General features: G+C 38.8%; 1 protein-coding gene across 3 annotated transcripts in view; it reads left to right on the plus strand.

The window, feature by feature from the left end:
• Trpc4 (transient receptor potential cation channel subfamily C member 4) overlaps nucleotides 1-16,429 on the plus strand; it is a 161,476-nt gene that overhangs the window by 107,295 nt on the left and 37,752 nt on the right. For all 3 annotated transcript variants that reach the window (XM_076932362.1, XM_076932364.1, XM_076932363.1), the window contains exons 4-5: nucleotides 1,213-1,549; nucleotides 14,761-14,900. In XM_076932362.1, coding sequence (XP_076788477.1) covers nucleotides 1,213-1,549; nucleotides 14,761-14,900 — 477 coding nt within the window. The remainder of the gene's footprint in view (nucleotides 1-1,212; nucleotides 1,550-14,760; nucleotides 14,901-16,429) is intronic.

Genomic DNA, 16,429 nt, shown 5'->3' on the forward strand with positions numbered 1-16,429 from the left:
GTGAATTTAAACACTCCATCTTGATCTGAAATGTTGGATAATTATAGTGATTTCTTATAACTCTTCTTCCCTCCTCATTTAAGAGAGGAAAGCAATATATTTATTACACCTTAGGCATGTTACTGGAGGAAGATGTTTGTGAAATAGCTTGTATATAATAATTGATTAGTATATATGATAATATACTCAGTAATGTTTCTACTAAACTCAGCTATGATGATGTTAATGTTCACTAGTTTGCTTATAATATTATGCTCATTTTTCTATTAACCAGAACCCATTGAATATATATTTGCTTTTATGAGAGTGAAATCCATGCAAGCATATGACAGAAAATTAAAAAATTAAAAGGAAAATTATGTATAATGTCATCATAACTCATTAGACCAGGAGACTGTGATGCGAACACTTTCATTTCCTATCCTGTGTGTATAAGTTTTCTTAAATGTCTGGCCATTTTGCAGGTAGTATATTCTCTGGGTTGAGTAATCTGTTGTCAACTTGACAGGGACATAGACACACCCAGGATGTCAAATGGAGTGGGCCCTCTATTATGTTGGTTTATGGGAATGTCTGTGGGGCGTTTTTCTAAGTTGCTAATTTAGCTCAGCCTGCTATGAGCATGAACTCTGGGCATGGGGGCTTGGCCTTTGTAAAAAACATAGATGAGAAGTCAATAAATAGCATTCTTCCATGGTCTCTGCTTGAGTTCCCACCCCCAGGTTCCTGCCTTGGCTTTTTGCATAACGGTAACCTGCAAGCTAAATAAATCACCTCCTCCCCAAATTGCTTTTGTGGTTGGTGTTTGATCAAAACAGAGAATAAGACTGGAACATGTGCATTCTTATTCCCTCTGCCTCCATTTCCAGTGCATTTTGACTTGATTTAAGCCTAAGCACACAGCACTGTGCCGTGAGTGCAGTAAGTACCCATTATATGGTCTTTGTTAGAATGGGTTCGCATGTTTGGTTATTTTACTCTAAGATCAGGTGAACCACAGCTTGTGTCTTTAAATTCTAATATTGCTTTTACCAAAGAATGCATGTTTTGTTTAAATTCGATTTTAAAATGAAATTAGGAAAAATATTCAAGGGTGTCATTACCTTTTACTAAAACTACGTGGCAAAGGATAAAGGTGTCTTGAGTTCTTCCTGATGACCTGAGGTCACTACATATAACAGGGTTCTAATTTTCCTTTTCCTTTCCTCCTAGTTTGTTGCTCAGCCCAACTGCCAGCAGCTGCTCGCTTCCCGCTGGTACGATGAGTTCCCAGGCTGGAGGAGAAGACACTGGGCGGTGAAGATGGTGACGTGTTTCATAATAGGACTACTCTTCCCTGTCTTCTCTGTGTGCTACCTGATAGCCCCCAAAAGCCCCCTTGGACTGTTCATCAGAAAGCCATTTATCAAGTTTATCTGCCACACAGCCTCCTACCTGACCTTTTTGTTTCTGCTGCTGCTAGCCTCTCAGCACATCGACAGGTCAGACTTGAACAGGCAAGGTCCACCACCAACCATCGTGGAGTGGATGATATTACCATGGGTCCTGGGTAAATGTGTTACTATAGAAAATATAATAACGAACGTGTCTCTGCCGTGGAATTTTGTTGCTTAGAAAGACTAGTCACTAATATTTGGGGAGGAGGGAGAGATGACACACGGGTTCTGGCCATGGTAGCTCTAAGACCTCATCTTCTAAATCAAACAAATGTTTTACCAACTGTGTTGTGCTTGCTCCCGAATGCAATGCAGGAAAGGTAATCTTAGGTTACAGAATTATACATGTTGTTGGCTCCTTATCCCACAAGTGAATCAGGATTTGTGCCTTGCTTGTCCTCTGAATCTTTTTGGTGTGTCCCATTGAAACACATAATCTCTTATTTTTCTCCTGTGCTAGCATCTGATCCCAGGCCTTAACAGGTGCAAGCAGGTGGTCTGCTATTGACTGCACCCTCTAGTTTTCTTATATGCCTTCCACTAGATAAGTATGTGTCTCTAAAGAACTACTGATTATACATATATATATGTATATTTCATCTATTGTTTTCTCAGTAAATTCTGGAGTTAGAGAAATAGGAAATTTAAACAATAGAAAAAAATGTAACCTTCATGTTACCAGAGATATATAATTATTTTAGAGCTGCTATAATCAGAGTAGAAAACCTTATTTATTAAAAACTGTGCTTTTCTTTCTTTCCGTTACTGTAGCCATGCTTAGAATTTGCATTTTAATAACCTGTTCCTGTCTCCTACTGTGGTTTGCTGAGAAAGCACAGTTTCTCAATTTCACTTAAAGTCCCCTTGGTCTCAGACCCAGTTTTTTAGAGAACATGACACATTTTTATGATTCATAAAATCTCAGGAGATCTGCTGGAGTTAACTTCAAAACTGCGAGGTGTGTAACATGAGAACCAGCTGGGAGAAAGAAGGTGACCCACCTTCAGTCCTAAACCTTAGAATACGTGGTAATGAAGAACAGTATAGTGATGTGAGATTGGTGTTTTACATGTTACTACTTTTTTTTGTAAACACCATGTCAAGGGAGCTTTCGAATCAGTCCTGACTAATCTGATGTGAATCCACTACATGCTTATATAAAGGAAAAGGAAAGGTTAGAGCTGTAATTACTCAAAAAATCATTACAGCAAGGAAGTTGATAGTAAGATGAAATTATCACTGTCAATCAAACTATCTCACATAAGGAACATATTTTATGTTAATTTTCTTCAGAGAGAAACTTTCTGGAGTAACTCTTACTAAAGCATTTAAGAGGTCATATCTTATGTATTCATAACTCACACAAGATGTCTGAAAATCCTGACGTACCAAATGGAATGCACAACTTTTTTTTTTTTTAAGGAAGATCGTACAGGTGTAGCATGTTGTGAGCATGAATAGTATTTGCTAGTCTTCGTGCAGTCAGTGAGTATACATTGGCTACCTTAAAGAGTCAAAGGGTGGGACTATCACACAGCAAGCAAAAGGAACTTGAACTCATGGAGCTTAAATTTCACTAGAGGGAATAGGTAATGAACTATTGATCAGAATTGCAGAAAATGGTAAATATTATAAAAAATAAAAACATCTAACTTTGAAGTTAAACAACTTTTGATCACCTGCTATGTATTAAGTTTGTAGCAGAATACTTTTTGACAGGTGGATGAAAGAAATGATGTCAGAGACACACTCAGTGATTAATGTATAGTCTTAAATGTATTATAATTTCAAGAAGCTAAAGTATCTGTTAGACTTAATGTTTTCAGGATCATATGACTAGAGGAGGCACATTGATATGAATGTTTTTAGCATGAAAACATAATTTTTAATAAAAAGAATGTGAATGCTTATCTCTCTTCAGCAACAGGACATGTGATATGTGTTTATGTATCAGGTAGGTCTCTCAAGAGAGGTATACTTGTGAATCTTGAGAGCCTCCTTGCTAAAGATGAGTGTGCAGTGCTTTAGCAGACCCAGAATTATAAGAGCTGTGAACCCCTTACTGGGATGCTATGGATACCTCTACAGACTTAAAATATAAGCAGGCACAAACCCTTGGGGTTTTCAGTACCTTCATCAATAAAGGGCAAGGATTTTCACTGGATGACAGTTGATGTCCCATTAAGTCTACCCTCAGTAGGGAGATGGAATTGCTGTTCTCAAAAGGGCGCAGAAGATGACATTAGGACAGGAGTGCTGAGACTGTTCTACGAACATGTGATCTAGATTAAAGGGGTGTGGTCTGATTTGGTTGCTGCATCAGTGACCCTTTTTAGTAAGGGTCACTGATGCTGATAGTAAGACATTTCCTATATGGTTCTAGATTTATAACAATAAAGTAGAATGACATGGGGCTGGAGAGATAACTCTGTGATTAAGAGCACTAGCTACTCTTGCAGAGGACCATGGTTCTGTTCCCAGCACAAAACTAGCAGCTTGGCTCTCAACTGGACACTGCAGGATACACACACACACACACACACACGTACGTGTGTGTGTGCATGTGTGTATATATATACATATATGTGTGTGTGTATAGGTGTGTGTTGTGTATAGTGCATATAAACACATGCAAGCAAACACTTAATACACATAAAATAAAATTAAAGAGAAGAAAAAACTTCCTTGAGATACTGGTTTTCAGACCTTCCCAAAAACCAGTTTGAGTTTTTTCTTAAAATCCATTATAACTAAATTATAACAGGTTAAAAAATAGTTCCATAGATTTTGTGTAGCACAAAAGTATACACACACACATAAATGTACATAGAAATATACACATATACACTTATATAATCAACTTAGCAAAAACTTGCAGAATTGATAAAATTTTTTCATAAAAGTAGCACTTCAGTAAAGGTTGTCATATATTAAATACTGCTTTGCTCCCAAGAGAAGGTAAAATGGCTGCAGAAGAGATTGGCGTTAAGTCATGCCTAAGAATATGCCACAGCCAGACAGCATGCAAATCTGTGCTCTGCGAGCACAACGAGAAGGGTGAAGTGAGGAGATGATGGAGCAGAGAACAGAATCTCAGCTTGGTTAAAAATAGCGCCTGGAGAATTGCTAGCCACAAAGCAAGACGTGCTCACAATATCCACGTTACCCAGCTTGCCTGGATCGCAGGCTGCTTTAGCAATTTTTCTTTAGCAACACTGGCTTCTCATTTCCCTCATTTACTGTATATTATGTAACTTAAAACACTGAAGTTAAGAAGTCTGAAAATGTTCAGCTAAGTCTGCCAAACAGGTGACATGGATTTAATAAGGTTGATCTTATTCTCATCTTGACATTCATAGGAAGCAACAATCATTGTCTTGTGACCACTTTATATACATATATATACATATCTATGTATAATTTTTATGCTTGTGACATATATATATTATATGCATTTTGTATACATATATACATATCTATGTATAATTTTTATGCTTGTGACATATATATGTTATATACATTTTATATACACATATTATACACATATATTATAATTTTTATGCTTGTGACACACACACACATATATTCTTGTGGTCATTTTTGTTTCCCATTATTTGTGGTGCTATGGAGTGAACCCAGGGTCTCCTGAATGTTAAACATGTGCTCTACCACTGAGTCATACATCAGTGATCCTCCTTTTACAGATTGCCACTAAGATCATATGTCTTCAGTGACTCATAATTTCAGCCTTACTTCTAAAGCACCTAGCCTCTCGATCAGCTCGAAATGGTGTTACAATGATAAGAAGCTAGCATATAGCTTTCTTCCACTCCTCCCCCATGACACAACACTTAACCAACCTCAACATGAGCTTCAGTCATGTAGAGATCCCAACACAGAGGCAGAGCAGCCACTTGGTATTCTAAAGAACTATTGTGATTTCAAGCAAGCAAGCAAGCAAACAAACAAACAGAAACCAGACAACCATTACAGCGTGACACATTTTTCTTCCTGTTTATCTGTATGTGCTGGTGGGACTACTTAAAGGCTATTTGTATACAATTGTGCACAGTAAACTGTCAGGACACACAATATTTAGAAATATTTCAATCGTTGTCTGTTCACCTGCTGGTTTGCAATAATTGATTTCTCTACTGGGGAAAAAATGACCTCTGACAGGTTATAACAGCACGTTTCAAATTGAACATCCAAAAGTGTAATCTACTGAGTTTCTGAGAATATTGGTGCCTAGTCTAGATGGGAAGGGGACACATATTGAAAAGTAACCTAGACACCAAGACATACAAAAGTCAGAGGGTTGGATGGTGCATGAATTGGTTTTCCTTAGTTAGAAATGATAATAATACATGTAGTTGCACAACGACATTGATGCTGAAGAGGCTGAAAAATTTGAATGCACCTTCTGCTGTGGATGTCACAGCAACTCTGCTCCATGTGGCTCTATTAGACAATAGGAATGGCTTGTCTTCCAGAGAGGGGACAGGCTTCAGAAGTTGAATTCCTTGTCCAGAATCAAAGGGCCAGCAGGTGCTTGTTGATACAAAAAACCCCCGAGCCTCCAAAGAAAGAACCTTGTTTCTCTGTGAGACACTGACAGAAATGGGAGAGACGGGATTAAAAGAAACAGGGATTTTCTAGAACACCAACTCTGCATACATGTGCACCATTCCCTGCCTCCTTACACCTTTACACAAGTATAATTTACCTGTGTAAAGGTGTAAGGAGGCAGGGACTTTGGTCAGGACGATAACAAGTGTCACACTTTACACACTAAATCCTCTGTACCACCCCACAGCTCTGCTACTCTCCTCTCCCTCATCGCTCCCACTGGGTTAGAACAGTCTGTGTGGCTCTCTAGTGCCAAAATAAGCAATGTCTTGGAGGAAGGAAAGGTTGGGGGAGGAAAGATGGAAGGAGAGAAGGAAGGGAGGGGGAGGATGGGGAAGGAAGAGAGATGAAAGGGGGAAAGAAAATGAGGGCAAAGAGAGGAGGAAGAGAGGGAGGAACAGGAAGTACCTGTAAATGTTACATTTGCTTTCTAGTTTCTAAGAATCAGTTTCTGGGGCATAAAGTTAAGTTCCCTTGATTGTAAGAACATTCTTAATATTTAAACGTCTGTTGAGAGATACACACATGTAAAAGGTGTTTTAGTCCATTGTTTTTAAAGAGAATTCATCTTAAGTGGAATGTGGTAATCTTTATAATGAAAATTCACACATTTTAAAAACTAACATTATGCAGCTTCTACTAATTATTGACAAGGCAACTGGAGCAAAGAAACCTTTGTTGTTTTCCTATCAATTTAAATATTCTGCTGTAATTTTCATGGAAGCATTGAAATTAAAGAAGATAATGTGAAAAAATGCTACGACATCACTTAAACTTCCTAATTAAGTATTGATTAATTTTATTTAGGTGCAAACTATCAGAACCAAGTTGTATATTCTTGGTTTCATCAGAAACTGACATGGCATTTCTTCTTACTAATCTGAAACTATGGTCTTCCTTCATTTTGTTTTTCTAATTTTTTTATTTCTAATACTAAAACAGTGGACAAAACCACAGAGACTCAAGGGTTATTCAAATGTCTTCAAATGCAGAGTAATTATCTCCATTTGCGGTACATCAGCCATTCTTGATGGTCTGCTGACTACACTCAGAAGCCCTGTGAATTATTTTCAGTAAATTGAAATTTTAAGTTGTCCTTCTGCTTAGTTGATTCAGAAAATGCAGAGGTACTTAAACACACTCAAGAATGAGAAACAATTATGGAAAAAGATCTCATACCAGACTTAGTTCTCATAGGACAATTATGAAACACTACTCCCCAGAATCTAGATGAAAAGTAGGTTTACTTTTTCTAGACACTCTACTCAGCCCACCTCAACTAGAGAGCCTGTCTCTATTTTTGAATGAGATCACTCTTAGACGTAGGCTTCCTGAAACATTGAATTATGAAGATGTAAGACCAGCTTACTTTATTGTTAACATTTTCCTAAATACTTGAGAATTTCAGTGTTTTTTTTTTCTTCAGATTCTCTTCTACTCCTTCTACAGTTCCTCCCAGATCCTCCCCCATCTCTCCTCGTGTCCATCCGCACCTCCCAAGCTCACAACTTTGTATCTCCTTCTTTTAATAACCCATCAAGACCCATTTGTGCTGCTCAGAAGCCACATCCTTCATAAAAATTGACTTCACTTCTCCCCAAAGCCATCAAATATTCATTGCTCTCTAGTAAGGATCTCTTGCTCTATCATCCTTATGCCAGAATGCTGACAGGATTGGTCTTGTGCAAGTCTTATGCAAACATAGCTGTTGTGAGTTTGTGAGCACAAAAAGTCCTGTCATGTCCAGAAGACAGTGTTTTGTCTGGTTAGCATGGGGTCTTTCCTCCGTCTTTCTATGGTGGTCTCTGAGCCTTAGGAAGAGCAGTGGTGTAGGTGTCCCAATTATGGCTAACAACTCCACTGGTATTCTGTGCACTTTGAGCAATTTGTGAGTTTCTGTGTAAACCACTGCACAATGGTGCTTTTCTGATAAGGTCTGAGAGCATCACCAGGGTGTGGGTATAGAGAAATGGATTTGGAGGTCAGTTTGATGTTGTGTCCATTTATCAGAATAACAGTAATAATAGATCCTCAGAATAGTAGTAGATCTACCCTCGGGGCCTGTTAACTCCTAAGCTGGGTTTACAGTACAGGTTTGTGTTTCCTCCTGTAGAATGGGCCTTAAATCCAATCAGCAAAGGACTGGGTCTATTTTAAGATTTTTTTTTTAACTTATAAGCACTTTAAAGATTTTCTCTTCTTCATGAAAGACTGCCCTGTATCCTAAAGGACCTGGATGCATTCATCTACATATGTCTCATGCTTTCACTCCAGCCCCAGGGCACACAGATCTCTTCTTTTCTCCATCCCTGCTCCCTTAGGGAAGACAGCTAACAGCAGAAGTTAGGTCTTCAATTAACCAATCAGCACCCAGGCCACAGGTCTTCCTGGATGTCCTGCTTTCTGGGAATGACTGAGTACCTGTGCCAGGAATGAATATGTTGACATTTCAGGGATGTGCTGCACTCTCTAGACAGCCCTATTGTGCCTGAACACGGGAACACAGATTCAGCTCTGTCTCACACCTTGCAGTTCCCTCAACCACTACGGACCCTGCAGTTAGTCAATCTGTGTGGTCTTCTTTGGTCCTTACAAGTCTCTCTTGAGTTTGGCAAGAAGAGGCACACACAGCTTTTTCTGCACCATGTGTGGACTTAGCAAGAGTACTGCAAACCCAGACACATAGAATGGTAAGCGTTCAGGCCGCCACTAGCTGCCCTACTTACAAACAGCTTGGTTTTCCATTTTCCATGTTGAATCAGACCAAGGGAGAGATACTCCAGATAGCTGTCAGGAAGATGGCTCCACAGGGAGTGTGGAGTACTAGTTTCTCCTTGCTGTACAATCCCCAGGCTTCGGAGGTTTTCTTGGCATGCCCTCACTTGAATTAAGGAAGTATTAAAGAGTAGGCACTCTCAAACCTCTCTGATATTTACTGCCCCATAGAAGAGCCAAAACTGCACAGTCAGAACGATATGGATTTCTTACCATCTCCCTTTGCAGTGATTCTCTTTGTGGGGTATGGAAGGGAGGGGGCAAGTGTGGGATAGCGGAAAGTATCCTCAGATCTGTCCGTAACCTGCCAACAGGAGGTCATCTCTAGCTTCCTGCAAGCTGCCTTCAGAAAGGGAATTTTGCAGGCTTTTATCTTCCACTCCATCTAGGTTTTAAATATATTCCGGGACCCTAGAAGCTGCCCTTAACTTACTGTCTCCTGGAGGTTCTGGTATCATGTCACTCTCCACGAAGTAAAATAACTTCTAGTAATACAATTATTTTTGACAGAGACAGTCTTCTGAGCCCAGAGACACATTTCAATTCTCCAATTCGAAAAGCAAAGGAAACTCCCAGCTATGAGGAATTCTTTGGGTTCTTTTTATCTTTGCTGATTTGTTGTCTCACGATCCAGACCTGCCCTCACAGTGCAACCCCATCTTCAATAAAGGGGCTATAGAGGTCAGCCTGGACAGCTCGGGGCCTTGAACAACAAGTCCTTGGAGATTACTCTGATGAAAAGATGCCTTGCTCTTTGTCTGGGCATTTGATTACTATCTTTGATTACTATCTGTGTACATAGGCACAGCAAGAGAGGGCAAGGCCAAGGATCCCTCCCAGTGACACGATTACACCCTAGAGCTTGAAATCTGAATTGGCAATGAGTGTGAAATCAGAAATGGCCTACTCCCTTAGTCCCTCACAACCATGTTCAGGATAGACCACTCAAGTGCTCCTGAGTGAACAGCCTCAGGAGAGGTTTTTAAAAGAAACAAGCAAAAAGGACAAACATCCAGACCCCTAGAGCATGTCTGAAAGGGACTTCCGGGACCCGTTCCCCATGCGCTGTTTCCATCCTGAATCTTGACTCCAAGGACTGTAACGATGCTTCTACCACAGGCCTGAGAAATGTGTCATCTGTATATAAATACACACAGACAGACAGAGAGAGAACGCAATGTTGAAATGTTCCATTATGGGAACAGGACAAACACATTGTGACAGAAGTTCCCCGAAGCTTTGTTCTCTCCCATTTTTTTTTTCCGTTTCCGTGAACAGTTAACTCCCTGGATGCATTTCAGTTTGTACTAGCACCCTCTCGTTTTTTAATGGCTTGTTTGTTCAAAAATGCGGTGGTTGTTGCCAGAAGAGATAAAACTTGGCATTTCACTAACATGATTATAGCAGACTGGGAGTCAACAACCATCAAGCAGGTGTGTGATGAGGAGGATATTTATGAGGTGATACTCCAACCTGGGGGTTGAAAAATAAAAAGCATTCTAGGGCTGTAGAGATACTCAGCAGTTAGGAACACTGGATAGTCTTGCAGAAGACCCAGGTTCAGTTCCTGGAATCCAGATGGTGGCTCACAACCATCTGTAACTCTGGTTCCAGGGGATCCAATCCCTTCTTCTATGGGCACATAATGATCACACACACACAGACACACAGACACACACACACACACACACACACACACAGAGTTCAAACACTCATACAAATTAAAGTGAATAAATCTTTAAGAAAAAGTCTTCTAAAAAGATTTCACCCATTAATCAATAAGCGTCAATTGATAATGTTATCTATAAAGTTGTTAAAAATGAGTTCTTGAAAAGTCATATCACAAACTAACAGTTTTATCCACATCTATTTTCCCTTGATTTATGTCAGGATTGAGGTAAGATCCTGGGTGGTCAGAAAGGTCACATGAGATCCATCTCTATGAAGTCCACAGAAGCCTTACAGGCTCTAGGATTTTTAGCCTTAAGAAACCTTGGATATCGACCAGCGCTCACTTCCAGGTGAAGTTTCACTTCCTTGGACCCACCTTTTAAAGACCTCTTAAACTAAAATGCTACCATGTCATGGGTTTACAACTGCTTCTCTCACTGCTTGTCAAGAGGTCTTCTCTGCCCTCTGTCACCAATGTTCTGATTGGTGTGTGGGTAATTTAAGATCTGTTACATTTGATAATACATACAAATTCAAATGACCGAATTGCAAAAGCATGAAGAGAAACTTAACTAGCTTCTCTCTCGAGAGTTATATGGACTGGGTTTCCATACCTTGCCAAAATTTCTTCTGAGAAAGCACACTGAAAGGCATTCTAGACTTGAGGCTAGAATGTCTGTCTCCACCAATTTTAGAGCAACACAACTTCCAGAGAATTCTTCACATTTGGCCAGAAGCTATCTTTTCATACTTTGCCTGTCAAAGATCTGATTTACCGTTTCTGAGGCAGGGCCAGATCAAGTCTCTGTCTACTTGTAGATGACAGATCTTAATCAAATGTCAGCTATTTTAATAATCAAACATTGCAGTAGTATCAGTGATAAGAAACAATGCTTGTAAACCTTTTGCAGTTGTGATAGAATCTTTTCATTGAAAGTCATATAATCCCAGTGTTTCTTGGTACCACACCCATCTGACTGACATAGCAGTTTCCATCTCTCTGTGTTCTTCTGAATGCTAATGGAAAACACACCTGCAAATCAATGGTTTTGTACACATGCATATCTTCTGAGCTCTGGGGATTGGCACAATTTTATATACAACAAAATAAATAGTGGGCGTTGAAGGATCTGCACAGTAAGAAATTGTCCTGGCCATCACATTTGGCGATTCAAACCCAACCCTAGTGTCCCCATTAACTAGTAACCCAGCAATCTGTCACACTGCTTCTTTGTGCTGTGTCTTTCCATGTAAACTGTGGCCATGGCTGGATTTCAAGAACCTGCCACTGTACCAGAAAAAAATACCTTCAGTGTGCAAGAGGAGAGCGTTGTCATGTGTACCAAAGGATTTTTCTCATTATATGAAATAAATTCTAGGTTTCCTGCCACCTCTGAAATCCAGCGTATGAATTGTATCTTATTCAGTTCTGTGTTTCTCCTTTCTTCAAAGTGTCAGGTAAGGTCCCACTCCTACCTGAAAGCTCAAGGGGTCACTTTATGTGGAAAGTCTCAGAAGGTAATCTAGTTAGGACGTTTGAGGGTATTATTGTTTCAATCATGGGGCCTCTGTATGAACTCCATGGTTTGAGGTCTGTGGTGCTGCCCTTCACTCTATGGTAGTCAGACTTTGCAGGGGCAGTTTTCTGATCTCTTTCCAGCCATAATTCATGACACTGGGTGTTCTTATAAACCTGACACCCAGGACTATGCCTTGCCTCTTCCTTGGATTAAATAAGCAGTTCGCTCCTTCTATGAGAGATGCCTAGACCAGGTGTGTGCTTTGTCAAAAAAAAAAAAAAAAAAAAAAAAAAAAAAAAAAAAACAAACCAAAAAACCAAAAAACAAAAACCTTGCAATTCCAGGCTCCCAGTCTAATCTCCTTCTTGAGTTGGAGTGGGGAGGCATGGAGTAGAATGCAGAGGGTGTCTGTTCCTGTCTTCCACCTTATTTTAGAGCCAGGGTCTCTCTTGTTTATAGCCAAGAGGCTTCACACTTCAGATGAGCTGGCCAGGGAGCTTCTGAGCAATTGATCTCTGACTCTCATCTTGCCCTGGGGTCCCTGGGATTACAGACATGTTCTACCATATAACAGCATTTACATGGATGACAGGGATTGAACTAGCTGGAAAGGCAAACACTTTTACCCACTAAGTCATCTCCTTGGCCCTGTGTTCTTGTTCTCTCAGGAGACTGGAAGAGTGGCAAGCTTCTCTGTGAATCTGACAGCTTTTCATTTCTTACATTTCTTATGAGGATGTGACAAGTTATGATATTTATAGTTAATCTGACTTCTTCTTGCATTTAGTAAAAAGCAATTATAATCTTTTCAACTTCCTGTATTCTCAGCAGCTATCAAACGTGGTATTTTACATGTGGCATTTCAGGCTACCATTATTATACAGGAGTCTCATTTATTTTGATGAATGCAGTTGTAATAAATGAATTTATCTCTTTAATATTTCATAGTGCTAGATCACTTGAAAGCGCTCATTAGGCTCTAAAAATAGTTGTTCATTATTTTAATAAGATTATGGGAATAAAATAATGACCTATATAAATACTTTATAAACATTCCAGAGAATTATACAATGTAATATTTTCTATTAGAAAAGAAAAGAGAAAGGTCTGGAAAGGTGACTCAGCAGTTAAGAGCACTGATTGCTCTTCCAGAGGACCTGGATTCAATTTCTGAGACCCACATGACAACCCACACCTGTCTGTAACTCCAGCTCTAGGGCTTCTGACACCTTCATGCAGACACATACATGCAGGCAAAACACCAACGGAAATAAAGTAATAATAAAAAACTATGTTTAAAAACTGGTTATATAAAAGAAGAATTTATATGGATCCTAGATGTGGGGCTGAGGTTATTGTCCTGTATGTGGTACTCAATAAATTAGCAGGGATGCTGTAAGCATCCATTCTCCACAGACTGATAGTCAACCTCTCAAAGCACCAACTGCATAAAGAATCAAAGTTAGATTCTTTGATCACTTGACTAGAGGGAAGCGTTTGCTTTATTTTTTTTTCAGGTAAACTATTTTCCATCATTTTTAAGTCATTTGACTTGCCAGAAAAATGTAGTCCAAAACATGCTTATAAGGTAAAAACATTTTATGACATTTTCCATGAGAGTTATAAGGAAATTAAAAACTTAAACTTTTTAAAGACTTTAGTACTATTTTCTCTTATTTGAATATGTATTTTGTGTGTACATGTGTATGTGTTCCATGTGCCTGCAGAGCCTTCTGAGTCCAGAAGTGGGGGTTGGATCCCCTGGAACTAGAAAGATATATTTGCAAGGTTTTATGGGTGTAGCTACTGACATTACCAGGAGACACAGGCTCATAGCCAAACCAAATCTTTTGGACCTTAGAATCTTTCTGCCTCCTCTTCTACAATGTTCCCTGAGCCTTGGTGCTGGTGTGTTTTGTAGCTGTATCCATTGGGACTGGGCTGCACAACTCTGCATTTTGATTGGTTGGGGTTTACTGTGATCAGCTCCATATGTTGCAAAGAGAAGTTTCCTTGATGATGGGTGAAGACTACACTTATCTGTGGGTATAAGGGCAAATGAGCTAAACAAGCATGACGCCAATGGGTATGCTAAAGTAGATGGGGGAACAATAGGCAATTAAAGGACTGCTGGAAATGGGAGAAGTAACCTTCCTGAGGGAAGAGCACACCAAATGTCCAATACCAAACGACCAGTCTTGAAATCACACATACAAGTAACGTTACACATATATGTATATTTATATGACAAAACTTGATGAACAAGGAGATTATGAGTTTGAAAGAGAAAAGACGGGTATATGGAGAGGTTTGTGTAGAGAAAAGGGAAAGAAGAAATTATGTAAGTATATTATAATCTCAAATAGAAAACAAAAACAGGGAAGTGGGCCAAGGGAGACTGTTTTAGCCACCACCAGGTGGACTCTCTTGCAAGAGTCCTCTTGCTAATCTACCTCTACAGCCCCAAACATCATAACTTTTAAATTAATGTATCAAATGAATAAATAAATAATGAGCTAATAAAATCTTCTAGAATTAGCTTGGTGTCCTCTGTCTTAAAAAAGATGTTTGAGACTCACTATGATTACGTACAAAAGAGTTACTGTGTCTTACATGATTATGCAGTCCATGGCTTCACTATCTGTGATTACTTTGCTGCGTATATCCTTTGTTAGGGAATGTCACTAGATTGAAAGTCCCACTTACGCTGAATTTCTCTATAATTGCAGGTTTTATATGGGGAGAGATTAAACAGATGTGGGATGGCGGACTCCAGGATTACATCCACGACTGGTGGAATCTGATGGACTTTGTGATGAACTCCTTGTATCTGGCAACAATCTCCTTGAAGATTGTCGCATTTGTAAAGGTAATCAATTGCTCTTTACTTAGTTGATGACACATACATACATCTAATTCTTAAAGGCACAGCTTCCGTTGCTATCAATTTTTATCAAAAGATCCCTGTGTGCAGTATTTATCAGCTTCTTGTTTTATTTATAGGCTGAAGTACAGAAACCATGCATGTCCTAGAATTGCTGTAACAAGCACTTCAAAGATGCCACCCTATCGTCTGTCTTCTAATTAACATGACTACCTCAGAATGAAATAACTCTTTAACTCTAATTCTACCTAATTCTAAACAAATTCTTCTTCAAACATCACTTAAATTTAAGCAAACCAAATCTATTCTTACAAGATGCAACAAATAAATATGTTTTCATGGGTAAATCAAAATATTACACTTCAAAAGAATTGATAGGATTATTTCAACTTGACCTAACAGTTTGGTGTGATAGGAACAGAATAGCATTTCTTTGTCTTTGTCCTTTTAATCATGATACTGTCTGTCTGAAATCTCACACAACCCTCAGGGTAGGGTATGCCCCAGCTCTTAGCACAGCAACATAATTTATATAAAGCATTTAGTTCTGTAATGACAGCTGAAATTTTTATACTTTTGAGATAACTTATTTTGAACTAAAGTATATGTTTTCCCTTTGCCTGCTTTTATTTTGTCTCTTCCTTTTTGTCTCCTTTAAAACACAATTTGTCACAAACTGATTATTGAATCAGTTTAGGAAAAATAAAGAATAGATTCTGATTCGGTGCCACATGAATAACACAAACTGATTATTGAATCAGTTTAGGAAAAATAAAGAATAGATTCTGATTCGGTGCCACATGAATAATACATGTAATTTATCATCTAAGCTAAAAAAATCAGAAGCATCCGTGAGAGTTCCTATGCACTTAGTGTAGCTCTAAACAATGTTCTTATTCTCTGTGAATATTCATGTAGCACAGGAACAAAGCTGCCCAAATTTAGGGATGTTTCAGTTTCTAGCTATTGTTCAATTAAAATGTTGCTCATATTCAACAAAATACTGAAGAAACAAAATTTCTATCAGTCTTATGAACAACAAGCCTGGCATCTTGTTATTTTTGGGGATTGTAAAATAAAATCTTTATTAACTTCCACTTATACATATGTATGAAGTGCAGTGTTATATTTTATTATTTTAACATATGTCCAGAATATGTATTGATCAGATCAGGGTAATTACTATTTACATCTTTATCCTTTCTTTCTGTTTAGAGCCTTCAAATCCTTCTTCTTTTCAGGCTTTTCTACATATATATAAATTATGTGTATATGGTGTGTGTGTGTGTGTGTGTGTGTGTTTATTTAGCATTACAGTAGTTCTAAGTGTTGAGCATTCAATATCGGATCAGACAATTTGTACTTTGGAACTCATTATTAATCTCCCCAAGCTCCTTCTCTCTATTTTTCTCCTCCTCCTCCTCTTCTTCCTCTTCTTCCTTCTCCTCCTCTTTCTCCTCTTTTTCATCTTCAATAATTTACTTTACTTATTTATTCACTTTACATGCAGGTTG

The sequence above is a fragment of the Arvicanthis niloticus genome, chromosome 4, assembly GCF_011762505.2.
Source record: "Arvicanthis niloticus isolate mArvNil1 chromosome 4, mArvNil1.pat.X, whole genome shotgun sequence".
NCBI classification, from domain to species: domain Eukaryota; kingdom Metazoa; phylum Chordata; class Mammalia; order Rodentia; family Muridae; genus Arvicanthis; species Arvicanthis niloticus.